Source organism: Neolamprologus multifasciatus, chromosome 18 (genome assembly GCF_963576455.1).
Source record: "Neolamprologus multifasciatus chromosome 18, fNeoMul1.2, whole genome shotgun sequence".
In the NCBI taxonomy this organism is placed as follows: Eukaryota; Metazoa; Chordata; class Actinopteri; order Cichliformes; family Cichlidae; genus Neolamprologus; species Neolamprologus multifasciatus.
The window spans coordinates 26,498,020-26,525,262 of NC_140456.1; the positions used below are offsets into that span (position 1 = coordinate 26,498,020).

General features: G+C 40.9%; 1 protein-coding gene across 3 annotated transcripts; it reads left to right on the forward strand.

Moving 5' to 3' along the window:
* Positions 1 to 1,165: 1,165 nt before the first annotated feature.
* LOC146498151 (SUN domain-containing ossification factor) lies at positions 1,166 to 19,224 on the forward strand. Of its 3 annotated transcripts, none has more exons than XM_085141668.1 (24): positions 1,166 to 1,381; positions 5,440 to 5,545; positions 5,810 to 5,929; positions 6,225 to 6,427; positions 6,516 to 6,617; positions 6,724 to 6,865; positions 6,953 to 7,070; positions 7,186 to 7,310; positions 7,430 to 7,497; positions 7,602 to 7,709; positions 7,902 to 8,007; positions 8,439 to 8,459; positions 8,888 to 8,943; positions 9,792 to 9,874; positions 10,135 to 10,200; positions 10,307 to 10,372; positions 11,124 to 11,211; positions 12,013 to 13,347; positions 13,482 to 13,569; positions 14,378 to 14,482; positions 14,756 to 14,913; positions 15,129 to 15,220; positions 15,326 to 15,381; positions 16,050 to 19,224. In XM_085141668.1, exons 3-24 carry the CDS (start codon positions 5,894 to 5,896, stop codon positions 16,500 to 16,502), a joined length of 3,675 nt encoding a protein of 1,224 aa, XP_084997794.1. In that variant the 5' UTR covers positions 1,166 to 1,381; positions 5,440 to 5,545; positions 5,810 to 5,893; the 3' UTR covers positions 16,503 to 19,224. The 3 variants fall into 3 exon arrangements, with proteins under 3 accessions (XP_084997794.1, XP_084997791.1, XP_084997792.1); XM_085141665.1 differs by lacking the exon at positions 1,166 to 1,381 and adding an exon at positions 2,021 to 2,331; XM_085141666.1 differs by lacking the exons at positions 1,166 to 1,381; positions 8,439 to 8,459 and adding an exon at positions 2,021 to 2,331.
* The last annotated feature ends 8,019 nt before the right edge of the window (positions 19,225 to 27,243 follow it).

Genomic DNA, 27,243 nt, shown 5'->3' on the forward strand with positions numbered 1-27,243 from the left:
ATGTGCATTTTTTGGAGCAACATGTAATCTCGACGAGCTATTCGGCACAGAAGGCCTTGCTTACATAAGCAAAGCAATGCCAAACCAAGTTCTGCAAGCATTAAAACTGCATGGTGTAGTGATTTGGCACTACATAAATAAAATTGAATAAAAAAAAATGCTTTCAAAACTGCAGCCATTTCTCTCCTCAAAGGTTATAAAGTCTTATTTATGTGCTATCTTGAAGCCCAGAGATGCTAGATTTAGCTAAATTGTTATTGTTCTTTATGTAAAAAGTGTTTAAAAATGTTAAAAAAGTAGTCTTAGCATCAATTGCATTTATGCATTTAGAAGTTTCAGTTTGTGAGCATTACAAACTGAAACAGTACAAAAAGGTGAGTCAGTGGCAATTTCCTCTGTTCACCATCCCAAACATCAATATGTGGACAGAGGACTGCACATCTCAGATTAACAACAATGATCTTGTCGTGTTTGCTGGATCAGAGTGTTTTACACTGGTTATTTGTTTTCCTCAACTAAAACAAAGGTTTGTTACAGTTTCTATGCTTTTTTGTGCAGACATTAAGCCTTCAATAATGTAGAAAATGTACTAAAATTCTGCATAGAGATGGTGATGTGTGTAAGATATATATAATGAACGTTATTAGAAATTAATAGAACAGACATATGTAAACTATACCATCTGTCACATTTTGTGGCACTAACACAGTATTTAGTATGCGGTTTGCATGTCCACTGCACAAGAAAAACCTCTTGATGTTAAAGTAATGTGATTTACTTGTAGCCACTTGGTGGCAGCAGAAGTCTAGGTTGGTCTGGTAGTAAAAGTTTATTTCAACTAGGGACAAAACAAAAAACTGTTCAGAACATTAATTTCCAAAATGTAGCGATGTTACATGATTTCTGATTTTCATGCATTGGTAAGAAATTAACTGCCAAACTCTACATTATGACCACACAATTTGAAATTGAATGCAAAAGCACATTGAGTGCTCATTTAGTGTAGAAAAGCACTTTAAAAAAACCAGTCCATTTACCATTTACCAAAAGACCCAGAAAAAAGTGTTTCTTTTAGCACATTTCGTTCGTTAGTTATGAATGTAGTCCTGCAAAAAAAATTTCTTAAAGCCAAGGACTCATTTTTGACTAATTCCAAATGTGCACTCAGTCATCCCCAAATCAGGATGTGGTATCTTTGTCCTCTCAAAGTCCAAGTGTGCTTTGTTTTATGACTGACCACATGCCCTGTAGTCACACTAAGCTAAAGTGCTGCTCAAGTGAGCTTGGAGCTCTATTCATGGAAGAGATGATTCTTTTCATTTAGCACTTTAGGCAGATGTAGGCTCTTGGGCTCATCACCCCGTGATTTGCTTATACCAAGGTGAGTTTCTAATGATCTCCTTAACGCCTATAGTTATGGTTCACAATTTGAAAACCCCGCAGGGTTGAGCAGAGGGCTCCCCCTAGTGGGTTTAATATAAAACAGCATTCACTGCTGTTTGCTGCAGTGCACGATATCTAATTGCAAAGTGAACCTCACAGCCAAAAATAACACAGGACTCTTCGCATTCCTGATAATTGCGCTGACCTGTTGAGATACAGGCTGATACTTTTTTTTAAAACTGGTGCAAGAAACGCACCGATTTGCAATATTTGAGGTCAAGTTACACGTGATTGCACCAAAAAAAACAAAAACAAAAAAAAACATATACTATCTTTAGCACGCATGTAAGTTTCACGGTGTGGAATTTGGGGTTTATTATAAAGTTATTTAATGGGGTATACAGCGAGAGTTTAAGTTTACATGTTTTACGGAGCTTGTGTGAATTTCCATTAGCTGTCCACACCCCGCATGACCGTAACACTATAACACTGCGGGGGTGTTTTGATTATCGCAAATGATAACGCTTGAAAGGCAAAATCCCACTCCCTTGACAAATTTAAAATACTTCACTTCAAGGAGCTCAATACAATCGGGCGACCGGGCGCTACAAAACGAGCGCTCCCAACATACGCTCAGTTTGAACTGCGCCATGCCGTCGCTGCGTTTTCATTGGACAGTTTCGCGGTGACCCGGTAGCAAGTTATGTGTGTATGTGTGTGTGGTTACAGCAGTTAGCATCACACTTCACTAGTGAAACTGCCAACGTCAGCTTTGTTAACAGGAAACAGCGGATCGGTTTATGTTATACACCGCTGTGAAAGACAGCGTAGCAAAAGGATACGACGTTTCTGTGAGCGCGGAGAGGATGTCTGTCCCGGCAGGAGAGGGATGAAGATGACACCACTGTTGTGGCGACTTGTGTCAGTGTGGCTAGCTGTTGTCTATTGGTGAGTTAGTTTAATTAGTCCCGTTTGAAAGCAGTACTGTTGTTTCGCTGAAAAACACAAAATATTCAAACTGCCAAACAGCCCGAGTAAAGATTACCCCAAGGTTAACCTTTACATCGCTTTGTCTGGCTAGCTTGCTTAAACATTGTGGTGTGATGTGGCACCTGGCTGACTTCTGACTTGTTCGCAGACGAGTTAGCTTGAGTAGCTGACTACTAACCAGCTAACTTTAAAGCGGGCTTGGGAAGCGTTAGCTTTAAATGACCTCGCGAAGTTGTTCACGTCATGAAAATGTTACGGTCTGGAAGCCAGAATATGATTTGAATTTTACCAGCCGCTTTAAGTTTGGCACCTGTGCGAAGTCTGTCTGAGCTCTAGCTTAACTGTTACCTTTCTAGAAGACACTGACCAAGACAGCCTGGTTTACATACACACAGGCTAATCTGCTCCGTGTACATCAGTGACAACCCATGCCGTGACGGATCAGACGTTACACAGGTTTGGTTCAGGATTATGGGCCTTGCACGTCAGTCATGTCTGTCCTGTGGAAGCCTGAGTTTGCTGGGACTCTGACACAAAACATTGAGGCCAACATAGAGACAGGGATTAGGATGAATGTGGGTTCTAGTCTTGATTTAATAGGATGGCAACCATCAAACAAACTGCCTGCTGTGCTTCAGACAGAAGGGGAGGGAGGGACATGATGTAATATTTTATTAGGATCTATAGTGGTGATGTTGGCACGGCCTACTTTCAACAGCATCAGTTTAGCTCTTATTTTAGACAGAAGCTGTAAGTGATGCTGCTTTTGCCTTTTAATGTTTATCAGCTTTGTACCCCATGAAAAAGCTGTGGAATTTAATGAAGTTGTTGATGCCAGTAGAGTATCACAGCAGGAAGAGTACAAAACTCCTTTTACCGTGTTAGAGAAACAGTGATGTCATGGTATGATGTTTAACATGAGACCCATACAGCTGATATACCATGATTCAGTAGCTTTTTCTCCATATTTACATTTAGGGAGTGTAGCCGGCTGGTCGCAGCAGGTGGCTGCTCCTCCCTGAGCCTGGTTCTGCTAGAGGTTTCTTCCTGTTAAAAGGGAGTTTTTCTTATCCGCTATCTACAAGTGGTTGCACATAGGGGATTATCTGATTGTTGGGGGCTTCTCTCTATTATTGAAGGTCTTTACTCTAAGTATAAAGCACCTTTAGGTCACCGCTTTTGTGATTTGGTGCTATATAAATAAAACTGTATTTAACTAACTTTAATTACCGTATATTTAAAAAACTGATTCAGCATTTGTTTAAAAAAAAAAAGTGCGTGATTTAATTTTTCTACCACAAATTTTTTTTTTCATTGAAGTAATAAACCACCATACAGGTGAAATCATACTATGTGTCATTTCTTCTTATCAGAGTCACATATCAGACATGTTTCCCAAGGACAGTCCAACAAGAGTGAGCACACATACATGATCTTTGCACTTGTGGTAGACGTGTTTCGTGTGTTTCATCTGCTGCAGCGGTCAGCACTTCACTTCCACACATTAAGGCTGCTCTTTAAAAGTCTTTTCTTCATGGTGTTGCATTGGCACAACTATCACTTAAAAACGTAATCCTGTGTTTTGCAAATCCTGCATTTATACGACCCATTTCATTTCTCAAAGATAATAATAACATACAATATACTGTGTAATGCAAACATTTAATGCATTTGCGGTGAGACTGAGCACATCTTAGCTTTTTGAATGTGATGGTGAGTGTTTTAACCCTTTGTAATTGGGTAATGAATTATTTAGCTGGCTGTGGCTCAGCACCACTGTTGCTCCTTTGGCATCACACTGTGGTAGATGACTTTCAATTAGAAAACAAATGCTCTGTTGTTCATGGGTGTTTTTGACTAGTCGAGCCTCACGTCAGATCAACACAAAAGCGATGCCAGCCAGGCAGCCGGCCAAGTAAAGTACCTGAGCTGGAATCCAGAATAAAATCCATGTCATGACCTGGGTTGTTGCCAAGTGACTGTTAGAGCGTGGCCTTTGAGGACACCAGTTTGACATTTTCGCAGCTATTTTAAGGCTTGTTACTGCTGTTTATTGTTGTTTTTCTGCCAGGGGGGCAGTCACTGTGACCCAGACCTTTTTCTTTTTGGGATTGTGTCACCCAACGGACTTGTAGGGTTCAAAATAAAGGCATGTTTTAATATATAAGCGTATCCAAAATTCCAGCACCTCGAGACAAATGATTTTTGAACTGCAGAGACGTGAGTACCCTAATTGATTCTCGCAGACTTCCACAGTACTCTTGCCAGTTTCATTTGTTTCGAATGACATTTTAGACGAAGGAAATTGCAAGCTCTTCAGGCTTTTTATAGCTTTCACCTGCTTTGTGGGCATCAGTGAGCGTCATCTGTGTTAGCTGCATGGAGGCCAGCTTTGGAAATGTCATCAGCTACTTGCATTTGGCCTTTTACAAGCCCTTATTAGTTAATTACATAAGCTTTTGACTCCTCTTCACTTGATAAGTGAAGAGGAGTCAAAACATTTGCAAATGTCACAATTAGGTTTTGTTCCAGTTTTTTAAGTTGATGAAAAAAAATGTACATAAACATTTAAAGACACGTTTTTTTTAAAAAAAATTGGTTGTTATTCAGAAATATGTACAGTCATCTGAAGTAATCATCATTCCTCAAATACTTTCATCCTTCATCCCACAATTAAAACAATATTAGGATATGAATAACACATGAAAAGCAGGTCTCACAGACAGGTTGAGTAATGTGCAGTGTGCTTGAGGTGTGTCTTTTGGCTCCGAAAACATTCCCTGGCTCTGCATGCAGATAAGATAAACTGATTCCTTGGGGTACGGCCACGTGAACGCTCGGTGCGTCACACTGTGACGCTGGGCTGCAGGTTTCTCCGTTCATGACTCACTGCCCTGAAATAAAAGTGCTGTTTTGTTCGCTTGTTGCAAGAGTTTTAAAAGTTCCTCACATCCTCAGAATCCGAGCTCTTTGTTTTCCACAAAATGAAGTGACCCTGCTTTTCAAAAGCGACTCCGTGGTATTGTGGCACTGAACGTCTTTCACTCTGTCCCTTCGCTACCACAGTTGCTATGTTGGTTGCGCAGAGCTGCAAGGAGAGGCCCAGAGCCCCGTGTCCCCAAAGGAGGTCAGCTCGGAAGAAGAGCCTCAGGAACACTTCCATCATCACGAGGTAGCGTTGTGCAATACTGTACCAGAACTTACCTCATGGCTCAGAGCTTGTACAGGTTGATGTGATGAATAGCTTTTGTGACCAGACACTTCGCTCTGCACTCCTTTGTTTGTTTAACAGCTCTGGAAACGCCTTGCTGTGCTAGATTTGTAGCGGATTAACAACAACATTATCTGAATATTTGGACTGAGCAAAGTTTTTTAGCAGCTCACTCAAATTTGGGGGTGTAATAATATCAGTGAAATGTTATTGTGTCGTGATCAGGTCGAGGAAAGCTTGGTCGTACCTGCCCCGCCTTTCTCTGAAAATGAGCCACCAACAGAAGACGATCGTGTCAAAGAGGAGCAGATGCCCCAAGAAGTGGGCCAAAAAGAATATGATATGGTATAGTATGACTGCAGCTTTCATTTATATTTAATATTGCAATCACTGTCTGCTATTATACTTGCATGCTGCATGTGAGAATGTCAAAAACATGTTTTAGCTAAGACTTCAAAAGGGTTTTACATCTTGTTTCCATCAGCATAAAACTTTCACCGCAAGAGGAGCAATCAAGGTCACGAACGTTCAGGGATATTCAGAGCTTTAAGTGTTTCATTGATCAGTCCAGCTCTGGTAAATGGGCCGAACAATACCATTGCACTCAACAGCGCAAATATCTCTTGTCTTTATCCATCAGGCCTTTGAAGCAGACGAGTCTGCTGCTGAGGTAGAGCTGGAGGCAGACAAAGGAATATCTGAAAGTCAGCATATAGAAATCTCTGCCACTCAAGATCAGGAGCATGCCTCCCCGCCACCTTCCCCCGACTCTGTCGCTGCATTTTCTGCTGAAACGAACGACAGCCCCAGCAAAGTTAATCTTCAAGACAGCATCCCCAAGGGGCAAGTTACTCTTGTCAAATCTCACTGCTGATGTTTGTTTCATTTAATGCTCCTGCTAAAATGTTTTTTTTTTTCCCTTTAATTTCAGAGTCCCGGGCGATGCCTTAGATGTAGCTGCTTCTGAGGTCAATGATTCTGACCTGCCTCCTGCTGAATGTGAAGAAGAGAACAATCCATATGACAGTGACAGGTAGGTACAGTTAACATTTTTAAAAACCTCTGGATGTAGTTAAATAAATAAATTCATTCTCGACTCTCTTTAAACGATGGCAACGATGCATTTTTCGTTACTACAGCAGCCCTCCAGTTGTTCTGGAGAACACTTCCAATGTTCACACCGCAGGTACTAAAGTCCACACTGATGTTCCTCTGAGTTCTCCTGCTGGTCACGGTACGCAGCACCTGGAATCCAACGTCTCGCACACACTCAAGGAGGCGGTAAGGAGCGTGGATTCAGTGTGAACTATTTTTCCTTTCACGCCAGAGGAGCTGTCCCAGCTCTCATTTTCTCATTATCTGTGACAGGACTTGAGCTCCCCTGGTACCACAGACACAGATTCAAGCGTGAGCACCAAAGACCCCGAGGACATCCCCACTTTTGATGAGTGGAAACGCAAGATGATGGAGGTGGAGAAAGAAAAAAGTACGATCTGAATATGAGTTTTGAAATTGCAACCATTTCTGTACTAGAATAAACTGCAAAAGTGTGAAAATGTATATCTCTATATATCCCCCCCTCCCATTTTTTCTTACCATAGCTCAGTCTACTCACACCTCCAACAACGTGGGTTCTCATATGGTGAAGAAGGTCCAGAAGAACTTTAATAACTACGCCTCAGTGGAGTGTGGGGCCAAGATACTTGGCGCTAACCCAGAGGCTAAGGTATAAAATGATGCTTATGTTTTCCATTCACCATGAAATTATAAAATCTGCCTCTCCTGCTGGATGTTGACAAAGTGACAAATTCAACTCATACTTCTTTGTTAATTTGTTCAATGCAGAGCACTTCAGCCATATTGAAGGAGAATATGGATTTGTACATGCTAAACCCCTGCAGTAATAAAATCTGGTATGTTGCATCCCTTTCCTTCTTTCCACAAATGAGTCAATTCTCTTTTTCTCTCCTCTTAAACCCAATTTTCTATTTTTTTCCACCCTCTCTCTGATGCTCAGGTTCATTATTGAGCTCTGTGAGCCCATCCAGGTGAAGCAGTTGGACATCGCCAACTTTGAACTCTTCTCGTCTACACCTAAAGACTTTCTTGTGTCCATTAGTGATAGGTATGCCCAGTGGCTATGCTGTCGGATCTGTCATGTCATCTGTTTAATATTTTCTAAAAGAAGATCACATTTTCACTTATTTACATTTTCATTTGTCGTCTTTTTTGTTTCTTGCTGTAATTTCCAGCGACACCAAGCTGCAGCTTCAGTCATCGACTGATCTGACTGTGCTGTATGAATCTACTTTTGCAGGTACCCAACAAATAAATGGCTAAAGCTGGGAACCTTTCACGCCCGGGATGAACGTACAGTTCAGAGCTTCCCACTGGATGAGCATCTTTATGCAAAATATGTGAAGGTGAGCGCTATATTCTTTTTTTTGTTTTGTTGTTTGTTTAAATTATTTTGCTATATCTCCCTTATTCTCTGCTGAATGTGTGCAACAAATTGCCGTAATCTTTCAGTGTAATTACATTACGAACAGGATATTTTCTGAATATGTCGAGTGGTTTCGATCTGCAGCTGACTATTACCCGACTGTACTGTAGGAGTGTTATTTTTCTTTGTCCCTGGTGTTGCTGATATTTCTCTTTTTATTCTTGGTAGATTTGTTAGCTTCGTGTCTTAAATGCATGTAATGTGGCTTTGCCATTTTGAAAAGTGTTAGAGATGCTGTTGCCATTTGCCTGAGTGACTCAGGTGAAGCCAGCATACTCTCTCTAGTCTCGTTTTTGATGCATGCTGACATCTCTTTTAATATTTCTCTTTTTCCCTTTTCTCTTGCTTCAGATGTTCACCAAGTACATAAAGGTTAGCTTGTCCTTGTAGTGCTCTGTCGTTGGGTGAACTGAACAGTAAACGTGGAGGGGAGTGTGTTTTGTGTCTAACTGCTGTGATCAGAATGAAACAGAATCAGATCTAACTTGCTGTGCTGCCTGCAAACTATTGTAACGTCCAGTCTCTGCTTTTTCAAAGTGTTTATTTCAGACATGTGAACATTTGATAATCCTCGGAATAATACCCACTATTATGTTTCTCAAATTTCTCTGATTTCCTGGTTACACCGTTACACAGTCTGTCAACCCATCATTTTTTTTTCATTACACTAATTGACTTTATAACAAAATCAATGCTTTGCTGTTAATTAATAACTCTGCTGATGATTTTATAAATCTGCAACACAAGATATGAAATAATCTGAATGAGTTTTGCATTTTTTACATTTTCTTTTGTTGTAGGTAGAGCTGGTCTCTCACTTTGGCTCTGAACATTTCTGCCCACTTAGTCTCATAAGGTACGTGATAGTGCTCCTAATGCACAGCATGCAGTGTGAAGCATTCTCAGCTTTTACTTTTCAAATCTATTTAAATAAGTCACAATCGGTATATTGCACAAGAAGCAAGAAACCATAGCACAGCATGAGCTAATATAGCGTCTGATTTTTGGTACTACATCAAGGTTTTGGTTAGAAAAAGTGGAACTAACCTGTTGGCAGTTGTTTCCTGCTTCTGCAGAGTTTAAAGATGCATTTAAATCACAGTTTCAGAAACTGCTGACTGATAGTTTTTGAGGAAGTGAAAACTATTTGGTGACTTGGAGCAAACAAGAATTGGTTGTACAAGTTTGAATATATAAGTGTGCATACAGGCTCAAATATGTACACATCCCCCCCATTAGTCTTTGTTAAATGTTCGTTATCAAGTTGCACCTCGACTAGGTGATTTTGGTATTCATCAACAAGCTTCTGTCTTGATTTGACTACTTTTCTTGGTAGAGTTAATTTAAAATAGTTGGTTTCCTGACATGGACCTGGCTTTGAAGCATAGTCCACATATTTTCTACAAGGTTGGGGCTTAATGTTTATGCATTTATCCTAGACAAGGTTTGATGTGTGTTTGAGATTATTTTTTCAGTTGTGTCCAAGTTGTAACTGTTTAGCTGTTGATTTGAAGTGAAGCTGAAGAATTTGGAATTAGTCTCCCTCCTTCATTATTTCATTAACTATGAGCAGTGAGGTTTCCTGGGTTGTTTCTGAACATTTTCCTCTTATTTGAGTGTGACAGTTTAAAACTTCTGACCACAACTGTAAATTACTTTCAGTGTGACTGTGGTTATAGATTTGGATCCTTATTTTTATGACAGGGTGTTTGGTACAAGCATGGTGGAAGAATATGAGGAGATAGTTGATCCCTCAGAAAGGCCAGATGATCAGGACGACGACTTGGGTAAGAACAGAGGATGTTGTAGCTAAAATTACTGTAAACTGCTGTTAAAAGAAAAAATAGACTTGTTAAACTTGGTGTAAGTGCAGCTGTCAGTACAGTTTGAGAATAATAAATTAGTATTGAAATCATCAACTCATTTACACAAGTTTTGTTTTGTGTAAAAATAAGCTAATGTCATAGTAGTTTGCTTTACATTTATACTGGTTGGTGATTTTAATTTCTTACATATATATGAAAGCGTTTAATAACACTCCCTACAGATTATCCCTCTGGATCGGCACCTGGTGAGGCGAAATTATCCAAGAATCTAATTGGATCAGCAAAAGGCAAGTCTGATGTTAAACTCCTACAGCATGAAGATGAGTACATTTGTTGTCAAGCTCAGATTGTGTTTGTGTGAACTTGTGACTGATGTTATCATTTGCTCTTCAGATGCTATTTTAAACATGGTAAACAATATTGCTGTCAACGTTCTTGGAGGAGGCGCAGAGATGAATGGTACGGACAACACGCCATATATGCATATAACACTCGACTGTTTTCTTATTTTACCTTGTCTAGAGTAAACATAATAAAAGCTATCCAAATTTCCCAAAAAGTTAGGGTCCGGTGTAAATGTAAAATTAAAACAATCTGTGGGTTTAAGTTGAAACTCTACCGTGCAAATATAAAAAAAGATACTAAGCCTTTGGAAATTTGTAAGTCATTTAACCTGCAATCCAACCTGATTCCTCGATGTTAGGGGATATGTTAGTGTGCACGACATGAGGAGAGGCCTTGATTAACTCAACCAGACAAAACCAAACCAGTTAAAATCTCATATTAATCAACAAGGAAAATAATATTTGGATTCTAAAACTACAAAAACACAGCGGTAAACACAGCTTGACTACAATGTGTTACTGATAGAAAATAAAAAGGACATTCATCAACTGTAATACAAATATATAACATTCAAGAGACAGATATTTGAATTTCAGCATTTTATGCTGCACGTTGTTCTAGTTTTATATAAATACAGGTTTTAAATCATTTGTTTTTAATTTCTGTTTCACACACTTTTCTGACACTTTTTTTTGTAAAGTTATTTGTCTTTTCAGTCTTATACAATGTTCAGGATTGACAAGCTTATTTTTTTTAGGTTTTTTTTCTTTAATCAAAAATGTTGAAGTTGACTAAACTGTACTTTTGAAGCATTTGTTGTTTATTTAAATTTTTCTGATTTTTTTTTCTTTCTTTTTCTTTTCAGGCAGCCTTTCATCCCAAGAAGTGAACATAACTGAGCCATCGCAGCCGCTTGAATCCACCACTGAAACTCCTATTACTACTACTTCAGTGTGAGTACCTGTCAGATGTGCCACAGATTCAGTTTTTTACTCCCACTGATTACCTGTGTTATCTATAGTGTTTTTCATTTTTTAATAGTTAGTAGATTTTGCACGTCCCTCTGAGCCTCTTCACACAAATGCAATAGTGCTCCCTATGACCTATGGTGTGATATTCGATGTGTAAAAGTGAGAGATGGTTTTAAACTGACCACAGGCAAACTTTCAACAAATGCTGGTATTGTTTTCAGAGGTGGAAAAAAAGCATTTTAGAAATTTCAGCAAACCAAATTGTATTTTTATTATCAGAATTGAAAAGTGATGAATAATGCCACAGGTCATGGAGCACTGCTGTGTTTCACTAAAATAAATAATGGATAAGCTGCGTTTTTAATTTCTGTACGTATGTAGACCAGCGGTCCCCAATCCCTGGGCCTCGGTCCGTGAGTCGTTTGATACCGGGCCGCGAGAGTTGAGGTTCAGGTGTGAAATGTATGGTTTTCAGAGTTTTTATCGGTTTTCAGCGTTATTTTGTTATTGTTTTTATCGTTCACTCGGTTTTCCTGGGTCTTTTCACGTGTGTTATGAATAAATCTTCTTCTTTTCGGTACCGGTACTAGTTTTATTTTGTTGTATTTATCCGTGACACCTTAAAGGCCGGTCCGTGAAAATATTGTCGGGCATAAACCGGTCCATGGCGCAAAAAAGGTTGGGGACCGCTGATGTAGATGACACTGGTTAAGACTATAAGTCTTTTGCAGTTTTTGCTCTTCTCTGCATTTAATATTTACGACATTGTCCTCGTTTCTCCAGTCCAGACTCTGAAGACGTGCAGATTTCACAAGACACTGATATCCCTGAAACTGTGGAAAACTCTGTCCTAGAGACGTCAACCACATCTGATGGTGTCAAACAAGAGCTCCCACCCATGGAGGAAAAAATAGTTCTTCCTTTAGATAAGGATGAGGAAGAACCTATCAGCTCTACAATTATCCTTCTGGACAAGGAGGATGACTTGGAAGAAGAGAAAAAGGATCATCATGAGAGACAAGAGGAAAGCTTAAAGTACTGCCCTCCAGTTCCTTCACTTTCTTCTCCATGCTCCTGTGCAGCTTCCCTACTGGAGTATTTCCAGCAGCAGTGTTCTGCCTCACTATCCAAACACAGGGAATGCCAAACAGCGGAAAGACAGCAAATAATTCCTTCTACCCTAACACCATCTTGGCACCCACCTACGCACTCATCTGCCCATCCTGAACCTCAGCAGCACCCGAGTGAGCTGCATCAGCTCCAAGACAAAGAACAAGCTTCTGAGCAGGAGCCAGAGAGTGAAGCTGTAGAATCGGAGGTATCACAGCCTCCTGGGAACACAGAAGAATCTGCATCTGGATCGCCTCTGCTGGAGCCCAGTCAAACCATGAAGCTCCCCAAACCCAGCGATGCTGATTCATCTGCAGCCAAACCTACCCATATTGTGGAAACGCCACAGCTGTCCACCTTGGAACCGGCAAAGGAGCCATTGCCAGAGAACAGCCAGGATGTGCTGGAGGAAGAAGAGCACATCGAGCCTTCGGCGTCTCTCAGTAGCTCTGTCCCTGTAAAACCAAGCACCAGTGCCACAGCAGACGACATATCGGTGACACCCCCAGAGGAGAAGCTGGAGATTGATGTCACTCAAGTAGAAACAAATGTCCTCATTCAAACCCAAGACAAAACAGATCAATCTCCAGTCCCTGCACCCACAGGCTCCCCTCATTTAGAGCAGCAGCCTGACTCAGCTGTTGTACCCGAAAGCAGCACTGCTTCTTCTGAAGTATCCCCCCCTGCTCCAGAACCTGCTGCAGAACCTGAGCCTTCTGGCGGTCACGCAGCCATCGCAGATGTTAAAATGGAGGATTTTGCAGACGAAATCCCAGCATCTTCAAGTGGCAACGGTCAGCTGCCTCGCCCATCCTCCCCAACTCCTTCTTCACCCACCTCCCTCTCGGACATCTATGCAGAGCCCCCTAATGGCACAGAGCAGAACGGGAACCCGGTGCACAGCTCGAGCCAGAAAGAGTCGGTCTTCATGAGACTCAACAACCGCATTAAAGCCCTGGAGATGAACATGTCACTGAGCGGACGCTACCTGGAGCAGCTTAGTCAGAGGTGAGGATGGTGGAAGGACATGACGAGTGAGGAAAACAAAAATACAAAGGTTGTTTTTGTTAAGCTGAGGTTACCGTGATCCTTTTTTTAAATATATATATATATATATATTTTTTAATTTTTTATTTTTTAAGGTATCGAAAGCAGATGGAAGAGATGCAAAAGGCTTTCAACAAAACCATCATTAAACTGCAGAACACTTCCAGAATTGCAGAGGAGCAGGTAAACAATAACACACAGTTTTTCGTGCAGAGTAAAAGCTCTTTGTCTGACTTTGAGTCTGACTTTGATGATCTGTTCGTTTTGACTGTAGAACAGCCACATGATGTAGCAGCTGCCTCCAAGGGTCGGATGTGTTTTTCCTCAAAGCTCTTTGGGATCCAAATTGCGCTAATCAATATTTTCTATTAGCGATGGCTCAAACACCTACTCTTAACTGGCTTTGCAATTCCTCGCAACTCAACGTGGAATTGAACTCATTGTTTTGTTTTTATGGTCCATTAACGCACCATTTACTCTAAGTTAGAAGGAGGGCAAATAGACCTATTGGAGAGTTGTCAGGTGGGCAGGAGCACAACTGCACATGAATGCTAATGTTGCTCCATATTTTTGTGGTGCAGTCAGTAAAATAGTTATAATGTTTCAGTTTCATGTAGCTCATTGTTTTAGCTTATGACCACAGTAGATTTGTTTTGGTCCACTACAGAGGACATAATTAATAGACTGGATATCAGGAGCAAATAACGATATCAGATTTGACCATATTTTAAACACACTGAAAAAAAGAGAGTAGCAAAAATAATGTCAAGTTAGTCCCATTTTGCACTTTTGTTTCAAGTGTTGCAATGAAAAGTCAACAACACAAAATTGTGTTTGGAAGAGAAATTTCAAAGGGAAATGCCTCTGTGTTTGTTTGCAAGTGAACAGAGCAAGCACCCCAAAATACTTACTCATCATACCTTTGCATATTTTTTCAGTGACGTGAACCTGTGCGGTTGGTTGCTAATGTGTTGCCTTTTTACGCCCATAGGACCAACGTCAGACTGAATCCATCCAGTTTCTGCAGGGTCAACTGGAGAATGTGACTCAGCTGGTTCTCAACTTGTCTGTCAGAGTCAGCCAACTGCAGAATGAGGTGTGTGCGACACTCCGGGCACAAAGCTGTCATCTGCAGTCCTTTTTTTCCTGCCTTTTCCCAAATGGAGTAAATTGAGTCTTCTCACTCAGTCATTAGGGTGCGCTGGTGCTCTTGCACATTAGGTGCTTTTGCATGAGGAGAAGCTGCTAATATTTAACCAACTTTATAAAAACCCCTCACAGTGTATTTATATTACTATTTGTCAGAGTACTTTCTGTCCTCATCATCAACATATCACATGTTACTTAAAATCAGTTTCCTGCGTTCCAGGTATCAGACAGGCAGAATTACCTGCTGCTGTCTCTCTTCTTGTGTCTGTCTCTCGGTCTTCTACTGTGTGCCAACCACTGTCGCCTCTCCACTGTACCTCCAACCACAGAACCAGAGCCACCCTCACCTAAGAGCTACACCTACTGCTGTCCTGAAAGGTACAAACACAACTTCTGCCACCTGAAGCCATAAGTGGAAAGAGAGCACTTCAAATGGGCTCTTAGGAGTTAGGAGTTGTGAGGAGAGGTTGCAGTGCAATGAGTAATTTTTACTCATTAGGACAATTTGAGTTGTTCATCAAGATATCTTGATAAAGGTGGTGTGTGCTGTCTTTTCCACTAACCATTAATACATTGAATTTTATCCTTATCAGGCAGTTCTCCTGCTGTGATGAACTGGGTTTGAAGAGGAGTGCGTCCTATCCACTCATAAACTCTGACTCATTCCAGTTAACCACCACTGAAGGTAAAGTTGCACCACATAACATAGAAAGATTTAAGAATCTGCTTTGTATTTTGCTAAAAATTGCTAATCAGTTTGTAGAAATTAACCTTTTTTTTTCTGTAACAGGCCCAGAATGCATGCATGCAGAGGGAACAGAGAGTCTTTATCCAGCAAACAGAAAGGTGTGTAATGCTTTTAGTAGCGTGGTTTGTGGGGGAAGGGGGGGGGGGCGCTTGGTCAGTATATCAAGATGTGTAAAATGGCCTGTATTTATAAAGCGCTTTACCTATCCAGTCATCCACCCATTCACACACACATTCACACACTGGTGATGGCAAGCTACATTGTAGCCACAGCCACCCTGGGGCGCACTGACAGAGGCGAGGCTGCCGGACACTGGCACCACCGGGCCCTCTGACCACCACCAGTAGGCAACGGGTGAAGTGTCTTGCCCAAGGACACAACGACCGAGACTGTCCGAGCCGGGGCTCGAACCGGCAACCTTCCGATTACAAGGCGAACTGCCAACTCTTGAGCCACGATCACGATCAAACAAAAAGTTTGATTCGTGTTGAGTTTCAAAACTGTCAAAAAAAGAACTTGCAAGGAGATGCAATATTGAGTATTGCGCAGCATGGAAAACCCCACTAGTGGGGAGTTTTTACTGAGTACAGTAAGCTGTGAACCATTCTAAATTTGCAACTAGTAAACTGAACGTTGGGGTTTAGCACAATGCACTGGTGTTGTATTGTCACAGTGTAATATCAGGAAGGTATTAACCCTTTTACCAGGGTATTGTGATTAAAATGCATCTCATGTTTCTGCCTTGTCCGATTCTTTTCTTATACAGAGGAGACGCCGTAAGATGAAACCCCTAGAAAAGGTGGAGACTCTGAAACCCTCCTTACAGTCTTCTCCTGAGCTGACCAATGGAGTATGCAACGGAGCGCCTGTCACCACAAACCCCATCCCCCTTACCAAAAATTTACTTCACCCTACCTTTAGAGACTCACCGTCAGAGGGGAGCTCGGAGGGATCTTCTCATTCAGACGACCCCTCTTTCTGTGGCCTCACCACAGCCTGCTCTCGAATCTGTGACGGCCTCCCTCCACCCAAGAGCCGGGCAGAGAAACGGGCATGGCGACGCAGGCGTCCTAAGCCCAGCTGCACGGTGGTGGATTTTCTTCACGCTCCTCGGAGGGACAAAAGCGAACCGTTGCCCATTTTGACCATAGAAGACATCATAAGGAGGAAATCAGAGCCAAGCACTAAGACATTTGTGGCGCTCTCAGGTCCCGTCTAACTCAAACTTCCCCATCACCCACTGCTCAAATCTTTCTAAAAGAGGACATCTGTTTACTTTTGTGGGCAAAGGCAGCTTTAAGTTTCAACGCGAGACAATCTGTTCGCTCTTAAAGTTCTTTTTATTTTCATCGTCACTGTTCAGTTCTTATCATTTGCATTTGTTTTACTTCAAATCAAAAAAATGTCTTCCCAGCTTTCCATTAAAGCTTTTTCCTCTTTTGGTTGTGAATAGTGAACGTGATTATTGACCCAACAGGTCTCAAGATGTGAACGTCTTATTTTTGTTGTTGTTGTTGAAGGAATTTCCGTGTTTAAAACACAAATTCGAATATCATGTGACCAGGAATCAAGAACTGAAACCATTATTTGCTGTGGCTAATCTCTTTTTCAAAATAAAAGCATAGGAGTTGCTTCAGGTAACATTTGCCCCCCCTCACCAAAAAATGGGTTAAATAGCTTATTACTGGTACTGGGTTGGTCTTCCCTTGTGGCTTCAGACCTGCCTTAGTTCTTCATGGTGTAGATTCAACATCAAAGAAACATTTTGGTCCATATTTACATCTAAATTGTGTTTATGATTGAATCTCCTATTAGTGGTGAGTGGATTGAAATCTAGTGACTGTGGAGGCTGTTTGAGTGCAGTGAACTCATTTTTATGTACACATAGTTTGAACTGTGTGTTATCCAGATGGAAAGCAGCCGTCAGAAGACGGACACACAGTTGACATAAAAGGATGGACATGTTAAGCAACAATACTGTGGTAGGTTATGGTGTTCTAAGAGGCCCAAAGTCTGCCAATATAATACCCCCCACACCATTACACAGCTAATCACCAGCCTTCATGTTCATGCCGAGTTCTGAACCTGGACAGGCAACTTTTTTCACCCGGTGTGGTGATTTGCTGCTGTAGCCCATCTGTTGTGTTCAGAGATGCTATTCTTCGTACTTTGGTTGTAACAGGATGTTATTTGACTTGCTGTTTCCTTCCTATCAGGGTGCTCAAAGCATTCTCCTCTAACATCTGTCATCAACAGGGTTTTTTTGGGGGGGGGGGGTTTTGCCTACAGAGCTGCTGCTCACTGGATGTTCCCTCTTTTTCAGACTGTTCTCTGTAAACACTACAGACAGTTGTGTGGTAAAACCCCAGTACATCGACACTTTCTGAAACACTCAGACCAGCCAGTCGCCAACAACCACGTTACAATCAAAACCACTTATATCACCTTTTTCCTTCATGCTAATGCTCACTTTAACTTAATGTAATATATGCACTGAGTTGCTGCCATGCGATTGGCTCATTACAGGTTTGTGTTAACGAAGAGGTGAACAGGTGTACCTAATGAAGTGGCCGTTTTTACCTTCAGTCTTTGGTGTGTTTTAGCTTTTAAATGTTAAATTCTCTCCTTTCAGTTTGCTGCATTGTTGAGTCATCTTGCAGAGCAGGAATCGTGCGCTACTTTGACACTCATGAATTTCATGACTAATAACACTCTTACTGTAGAATTAAGCTTACATTAAATTCCGAGCGATGCTGCAAATGCCATTAGGAGAAAATTAAAATGATCAGCTGCGATGGATTTGAGCTCAGACCTCCCGAGCTGAAAGCCTGCACTTCACCGAAGCCTCGGAGCAGGTCGATGAGCCCCTGGCCTCTGGAGTGATGATCTGTTGTTGACCCTGAGCCCCGGAGGAAAATAATGTTACCCCTGCGATCAGAGTGACACAGAATCACCCCAGAGAGACAACACCGAGTATCAGAAGGTTCTGCTGGCAGCATGTGATTGATGCCTAGTGTTGGTGTTTGCATAATGTTGTGCTTGCTTCTGTATACAGTTCTTCAATGCCTTGGTTGACTGCATTAAGAAGAATGTTGTGTCGCATCAGACAGCGGCAGCTAATGGAGGTCAGCAAGATGGGTGACACTACCTCTAATAGGCCACAAAAACGCTTGTTTTACGGGGCTTGACTTGCATGTGATTGGCTTAAGATGTTTTCCTCTATTTTCTTTAGACGGTGATTAATTTTATGAGGTCTCACAGCTTTTTAAGAGGTGATTATGTACTCGAGATGAAGCTTATAGGGCTGGGAGAGATGCGCAGGTAGACATAAATAAGCACAGTAACATTAAATTAACATTAAATCAGACTGTGTCACTTTTTTTGAGCAAAGCAATTTTAATAGAAATACCAAAAATTTCACCCAGATCTGCAAGTAATAAAGGTGAACTGCAGTAACCTCCATTATGTAAGAAATGATTCACGACGCCCAGCAGGGGGCAGTCCAGCATTATCATAAACTTCTGCTGGGGGATTTTTTTTTTCCTGTTTGATCTACCATCACCATCCATGTGATGAGTCATCACTCAGGATAGAAGTAAATTAGCTCAAGGGCTAATAGGCTGCTGCTCTCCACAATACGAACTCATTTGCTTGTGCCTCTATAAAGCCAATGAAAGTGTCGTCCCTTTTATCGTGTTTGTGTTCCGTTATTAAATGCACTCGTTAGACTCTCCAGTGAGAAATGCTCATCTAAACGTGCTCCCTGTTTTTGTCCTGCACGGCTGAAGTGCTTTTTAGAAAAGAAAAGAAAAACCCACAGAGCATGGAGTGAAAATGTGCATTTGAAGAAATCTTTTGATGTGAAAACACGAACCAAAACCACATTGTTATGGCTCCAGCTAGTTTTTTTTAAGTAAAACAAACAAACAAACAAAAAAACAGGATTATTTACTTTTCCTCACACTGACTTTTGCTTACGGTGGTCACGCATAGTCAAAGCCAACCACGTTGGACGTGAGAAATTGGGTTAAAACCTCTTTATTCATCTGACCTGGTTGGGTAGCGAGAGCCTTTCAGAGATAAGCGTGACGCTTATACCCCCCCCTCTCCATTTTGTTAAACAGAATTCCTAGTTTTCTCTTTGCCCTGCCTCGTCCCAAAGATTATCTGCAAATGCAGGGCTGCAATCCTCTTTTCCCAGGCACTTTGCTTTCATCCGAGGTCTGTCATGGATGGGATATTCTCAGTCTGCTGTTGTATATGTAGGCTTTTATTTTGGTCTACAGGTGTCTGCTCTGTGCCTCTCCTGGCAGAATTTCTTTACACGCTATAAATACTAATAAATTCAAGAAGCTGTGTGGTCATGAGAGCTACCACATAACCCGTGAAACACTCCAAAGGTGGCGTTAGCAGTCTTATGTGCATTTGTACACATAGTTCTGTATAATCTCGAGCTCATTCGGGCATTTCTGTTGTGATCCTATTTCCTCAAGTCTTTTTTAAGTAGCTGTAGATTTATAAAGCCCCAGCCCGAGGGTTATGTTTTTAGTCGTTCTTATAGGCTGTATATGAAAGATGGGCATAGTCCCTCATCAGGTTGTCAAATCCCTCTGTTTTAGTATTTTGGCCATTTCAATGTTTTGTATTTTTTTTTAAGCAAGCTTAGTTATAAAGGTGTTTGGGTATGGATGTATCACACACACGTAAACACCTGCTAATTAAAACACAACTTCACAAACCAAAGCTGGAGCACGGACCTCTTTGACTGTCAGTGGTGTAAGCAATCAAAGAACAAAGTCACTTAATTCATCAGATATTTCATGGGAAGTGTTCTAAAATGACCTCAAAACACAAACACTGTGTGCAAGCGCATGGAGTGCAATGGACTTTAATTCAGACCTTTTGAGCTAAAGTCTCCACTTCACTGAAGTACTTTGAGCAGGTTGATGAGCCCCTTCTCCCGGCCTCAGGAGATGATGTGAGGAGAGTAATACTACCTTTGCAATCCCAGTGACACAGAATTTCCCCGGTGAGATAACAAAAGGTTCAGCTAGCAGCCCGTGATTGCTGAATAGTGGTAAAGATGGATAATAAGAGGTCCGGTTGAGTGCATTGAGTCACGGTGTAATATAATTATACAGTCACACAATTAAAGAGGTGGGGAAATTGTAAAAAAAAAAAAAAAAAAAAAAAAAAGACACCCCTTGCAAATATGGGTTAAATTAGACATCAAAGAGGTTTTAAGGTGGGTTCACTTGCTTCTGGAGACAGCCTCAAGTGGCCATTTGAGCCACTTCTCAGCTTAGGAGGTTGCCACCTCCTTTTAAGCTATATTTTGTAGCTTGACTGTTGTCCTTTTTTAACCCAACTCGAAAAAAGAGGCTTTTCATCAACATTCTAGTTCAGTTTTTCTACATGATTAAAAAAATGCTGCTGCAGTAAATGGAAGAAATCCATCACTATGGCTGAATGCTTTGACTGTCCCATAAATATAAAATATAAAGCTTTTGTTAATTTTTCCATGGGCAAAACAGTAACTTTTCTGTCATTTAATTGTTTATCTATTCCTTAATTAACTTGCAGTATATGAATGGCTGTGGGGGAGGGCTTTATCAGTATGAAACCTGTAAAACGTCCAAGTTTTGCCCTCCTTCATATTTTCCAAAGCCTTAAAACAAAGCTTTTGCTGGGCCGATTCTGGCCCCCAGGCCTTATGTTTGACACCCCTATTCTAAAGTATCTGGATATCTGAGCTGGACAAAATGCGTGCTAATCCAAGCCCTAAGTGCAGCATAAAGTATTGAGATCATAATCTAATCAGCTCTACCTGACTCCTACTTGCTGTACTCGATTAATATTGATCACACTGCAATATGAGCAGCCAGAGGGTAAATGCAGTATGATCGCATTCTTAAACAATAATAACACCCAGTGAGTTAAAACTCTATTACTGTATGTTGTATTAGCAGAAAATAACAGCAAAGTGTAAATGTCTTGGATGATGTAAGACATCATCTAATTTCAGCCAACTGTGTGTGTGTGTGTGTGAAAGACTTATTTAAGTGCCTGTCCTCAGAGACCCTAAGTGCTCCCTTGTCCTTTAAAGGGCAAACACTCTAACCCTCTCTCTCCATCTTCCCATTACCTGATTTGCCTGTCTCCGTGTCAGGTTACATCTCAGTATTGACCGACTCACACTTCTAGCTTTATTTTCTTCCCCGCTGCTCCCACTCCTCTGCTCCCTCCGCCCCTGTTCTTTTGCTTTCACCATGTAATGCTTCTCATTCTCAGCGTGGGAGGGGGGGGGGGGTCTGTTAGTGAGGAGTGGCGAGATCCCGTCAGAGTGAACGTATGCGATTGGAGGAGAGTAATCCTCTGTGTGCTTTTCTTTCATAGATTTTTTTTTTTTTTGAGATGGAGGTTGGGGGTGGGGGGGTCTTTGATGTTCTGTGGATACCATTTGAGACTGAGGCATTAAATGCGGATTTACAATTTCTGCCATAGATACTCTCATCCCTTATTCCTTCCTTTCTAGTCTTTAAGTTGCACATCTATTATTTAATGTATCCCTTCTTTTTGGTTGTTGACAAAAATAAACACATTTATAGTTGTGATTTAAGGAGCAGTTATGCCTTCTTCGTGCTCGGACTATAATGGCATTCTGACATGACCGTTTAGCGGGGTGCTTAGCAAGAGGCCGATAAAACGTTTGGCAGATACTTGAAATCAATTCGGCCATGCCTTACTCTCAATGAGCCTACCGTCACAGACGTCCCATTACCATGTGCTTGTGATTAAGCCCGGTGTGTTGGGCGGGAGAAGCCCTTCAAAAGGCTGTAGCAGACGTGCCACGTTTGATAAGTCTTTGGTTGGAGATGCATGCATATGAGTAACAGTCTCCTCCAGGGGAGCTTCTGCCTAACGTTTCACGGACTTACTTCATCTGTGCCTTTCTGTCATCTGAGATTTGCTGCTGTCTGATGTGACACACTGAAGCATTAGGTGCTCCTTGAGATCGGCTGACACAGAGACCGGAGATTTTCTGAGGGGGTAATAACGGATACGCTCTCGTATGCACATCCTGCGCTCATGTGGCAAGAGCGCAGACGTGGATATACAATACTGACTCAACGCTCACTGTGTTCTCACGCAAAGCCCACACGGGCGAGACACAGCTGAGACACACTTGCGCGGAGATGAGATGTGACATGTTGACTAAATACATGATTGGATGCACACTGTTCAGCCTGGAGTAACGAATGATCACGCGTGACGTGCACCTAACCTTTCCTCCGCTGATGAATGAGTCACAACCCGGATGCCAAAGGTGACCTTACATGGTGTGTGCCTCTCACTGTTGTCAGTGTCTATACTTTTGAAATCATATCTCATATGTCATATCGTGTGGTTTTATTCCATTTAGGAACTCACGAAGATCACTGCACGAAGACTATAGGTGACAACAGCTGCATACTGGAAATTTTGGTATCAATCCAATACCAAATAATTACAGGGCCAATATTGCCGATACCAATACAGACACTGATGCTGTTAATCTATAAAGAGGAGTGTGTCATGATTTATGAGATGAATTAAAATGATGCAAAATCTGAACACATTGTAATGACCTCATTGTGGAATTTATTTTCCAAAATAATTAGGTAGCACAACAAAACACGCCTTTTAAATGCGCCCGTCGCTAAAGATGTTTAAAGTGCTATAGGCTTGAAATAAAAAGACGTGACAGTCAAAACAATTCAGTGAGCTGAGTCGATCCAAAATGTGACGTCAACAGACTGCATGCTACCAATTGGCCAGTCGGTGGCATCACTCGACGAGTCATGAAAATGTCTCCTTCACAAAAATCAAAAGTGCTCATTTTTAACCCAGCAATGAGGGAAATGGCCCCACAAAAAACGACACCATGGTCCCCGAGTCTGAAAAAAGCCATACACCGATACACCGAGCAGAGGTTACACCATCACCTTGACGTCCTCCATTGTTGTGTTGTGTTTGTGTCTCATGCAAAGGATGTCACAGGACTTTGGGCCACATTGCTGTGCCAACCCCATGAGGTGGCAGTCAGTTGAGAGTAGAGTTGAGGTGAGTTGAATCGATCAATATTTGGATTGATATGCCTACTTCTATGGTTTACCTCAATGAAATGATTTTGATAAAGGCAAGTAGGGCTGTTCGATATAACGATATATATCGGATGACGATATAAAAACGTCTATTGTTTCATTTTACACTATCGTTTGTTTCATGGCATCGCAAAATAAATTGTTTACGGCAATATTTTTTCATGGTTTTGATGGTCACTGTAGTGGCTATATTAATTTCTTAGAGTTCTCTCTTTCTCTTATATTTAATATAACCACACTACTGACGGACAAGAGCCTGTTTTTATGAGTTGTGGTTAGCAACAACGACGGGAACACCATCGCGTGTCCGCTTGTTTATGTTCCACATAAACCTTTCACAATAAAGCTCAAGATCCTGTTGAGACTTTTCAAAATAAACTGAATCAATGTGAAAGATGCAGAGTGTTTACGGATGAGAAGCAAAAAACAGCCGTCAGGTGCTAAAAAATAAAGCTTAGACTCAAACGTTAGAACAGGCTTTTCCCCCGCAGCACGCCGTGTAATAAATACTCACAAAGAAAACGGCGGCCGTTACAACTTATGTCTAAAAATGTATTGTTTCATGAATCGGTTAAAACGCTCGACTCCAGCTACATGACGCGCAGCTGGAAACACTTCCCGCAAGTCGAGCTGCCCGAGATTCACAGAATTTACAGAAAATGTTACATTTTTGTGATTTATATCGTTATCGGACGATAGATGTTTTATATCGGGATATGAGATTTTGGTCATATCGCACAGCCCTAAAGGAAATCATACAAGTCAAAGTGAACAGACATTACTGACACATTTTGACCAATTGCCACACAGTAGTGTTGATGTATTACTTTATCATAATAAAGCAAATAGCTTTTGTCTTTTGATAGTCCAGGTAAGATGTTAAAATATAAAGCTAATTAAATCTTAAAACTATGACATAACTCTACTTAATTTGATGTGGCAGGAAAATGCACAACATCCATAGATGTTCTTCTTACCTTTCAATCTTGGCCAGTGAGCCACTCCTGGAACACGTCTGTGGAAATAATACTGCATATCTTTTTGGCCGCTCTCTTCAGGGGTCACCACAGTGGATAATCTGCCTCCATCTCACTCTGTCACAAGCATCCGCTTCTTGCCCTTCTCCCCCTCTTCTGTCTTTGGCCAACAGTAGCACAGTTTCCACCGACACCCTGCTGGTCAGCACTGGTGGTGGTCATTGTTAACCCAGGCCCTGACCGATGTGATGTGAAAATCTTACTGAGGATCTGCATGTTTGATTTGGCAATGATTTTACGCCGGATGTCCTTCCTGACAGAAGTTTCCCATTTACCAAGCTTGGGACTGGCACTAGGAGTAGATTCGTTTATGGAGCCCTGTGGTTGGGTTAGAAATGATACTGTGTACTGTGTAATTCATGTGTTTATGGCTAATACTGTGTACTGCCCAAGCAGTACTATTCATTGAAACTTAAGCCTCATTGCATTGTACTGAATTGAAGTGATACTGGAAAAGATCAATGAACTTTCATGCCTCTCTCATGTTGTTTGAGGGTTTAAAGCCCAATTTATAGCACTGCATTGAGTCTCCGTGGTATATTTGCATTCCTCTGCCATCATGACTAAATGTGCTCATGCTGGACTTGGAGCTAATAAATCTTGGAGAGCAGTTCGTTTTATTGAAAGACAGGAAAGTGAGCAGAATGACAACACGATCTGAGTCCATATATGGACTGTCAGAGCTATGAAAATGAGGAAAAACAGAGTTTGTTTATATTGTCAAAATACTAGCCATTTTATCAGCATGCTAGGCAAAGTTAATTCACCTAGGTTATCTTCTAAAGAGGTATTATTTTTATGGTTAATTAATATACTGTGTTGAGGAGGTAATTTAGCCATTTAAATCAGCTGTGTTGGATCAAGGACACATCTAAAACTTGCAGGACACCGGCCATTGAGTTGCCCCCCCCCCGGCTTACAGTAACTGTCCTGCAAAAAGGTCAACGTCATTCAACATATAATGAAGGTACAGAACACTGATCTCAGACCTGATGTGTTCCTGTGACCTGTTAGTGTTTTTATTATTTTAACTTTCTTGAAGCTTGCCATCTGTTGTCTATTCTCTTTCATTTCTACTGCCTGCTGAGATATACAGCTAAGCTGCCATGTTAAAAGCCTCTAGTGGGCTTGCTGATATTTGTTGAGTTTGAAATATATTTAAAATTAACTACTGCTTCATAAAAAAGTAACTCAGTTTATGCTTGCTCCATTTGTTTAACTATATACTTATATACTACTGATAAATGCTGCAAGTTCATCGACATGTACATGCATGAACACATGAAAGTGACAAGGACGGAAACAGAGTGCATACTAAGTGGTAATGTGCTCATAATATTTCTACTTCCTGATGCATCTTGACAGCATCGGCTGGGAGGGATGCCAGGCTGAGGCACAGATGTATTTATTTAATTAAGGGTACCAAAACGCTGTTCGTGGTTGTTTCACAACCTTTATATCTGTTTCCAACCAAGCTTTACGTTGTAACTGATTCAAAAATGTCCCTAAATCATTTTTTTTAATTCCCAGTGCTGAACTGCTGCATATTAGTTACTTTTTTCTGTAGCTTAATTGTGCTCTTAGTTTGTTAGCAAACTGGAAGCATTAGAATATTATAGTTTTGTAGTTTCTAATTGTTTTTTTTTTAAATTTCATTTTGACTTTTTATTTTTAATTCAGTTTAGTTTCACTTACTTTCCAGAGTGGATTTTCTTAATTCAGTTTATTTATTGTTAGAATATTTAATAATAATAATAAAAATAATAACTTTATTTATAAAGCGCTTTCAAACAAAGTGCTGTACAACTAAAGGGATAAATAAAATAAAAGCGATACATAGCAATACAGGCAAGAGACACAATACAAGTTAAAAACAATAAAAATTTTAAAACTAAAAGCCATAGAATTAAGACATATAGGATAAGGTGAACAAATGTGTCTTCAACTTGGTTTTAAAAACCTCCACAGAGCATGCCTGCCGAATATCTTGAGGGAGGTTGCTCCACAGAAACGGGGCACGAAAAGAAAAAGCACGCTCTCCAGTTGTCTTTTTTCTGGCTCTAGGAACTTTTATAAGGGCAGAGTCCTGAGATCGTAGAGCACGAGATGGAACATAAAGGTGTAAAAGGTCGGAGAGGTATGTAGGTGCCAATCCATTTAAAGCCTTGTAGGTAAGCAGCAGGACCTTAAAATCTGCTGGAACCTGACAAGGTAGCCAATGCAGAGATCTCCGAACAGGGGTAATGTGCTCAAATTTCCCAGTTCTTGTTAAAATGCGAGCAGCTGCATTTTGCACCATCTGTAGACCTCTAAAACTTTTCTTTGGTAGGCCAGAAAGAAAAGCATTGCAATAATCAATGTGGGAAGACACAAATGCATGGACAAAAACCTCTGTAGTGTCACTTGACAAAACTTGTCATGTTTAAAAATGTTTAATTTTGGTTTAGTTTTCATTATTTTCACTCTTGGTATTCTTAATTATTATTGTATGCAGTGTTGGAGAGTAACAGAACACATGTTGCGTATTTAAAATACAAAATATGAGTAACTGTATTCCATTGCAGTTGCTGCTTAAATTGTTGATAATTAGAATACAGTTACTTTGTTGAAATAAATGGATTTTTCCTGTTTCATATGTTAGGCTATGCCCTCTCTAATTTTGGTAATTCCACACATTATTGGAAACCCAAACATAACACGCATTAAGAGGCTCTGACCGGAAATCTGACCATGCAATGCAAACTCTGTTTGCCAGCAGCCAGCGTCAAAAGACTCCACC

What these genes read in the sequence shown, in the direction of transcription:
- LOC146498151 (XM_085141665.1), top strand. Translation starts at nt 2,273, where the DNA reads ATGAAGATGACACCACTGTTGTGGCGACTTGTGTCAGTGTGGCTAGCT. An exon ending in AACACTTCCATCATCACGAG is followed by an intron (nt 5,546 to 5,809) that starts GTAGCGTTGTGC and finishes TGTCGTGATCAG; the next exon opens with GTCGAGGAAAGCTTGGTCGT. An exon ending in AATCCATATGACAGTGACAG is followed by an intron (nt 6,618 to 6,723) that starts GTAGGTACAGTT and finishes TCGTTACTACAG; the next exon opens with CAGCCCTCCAGTTGTTCTGG.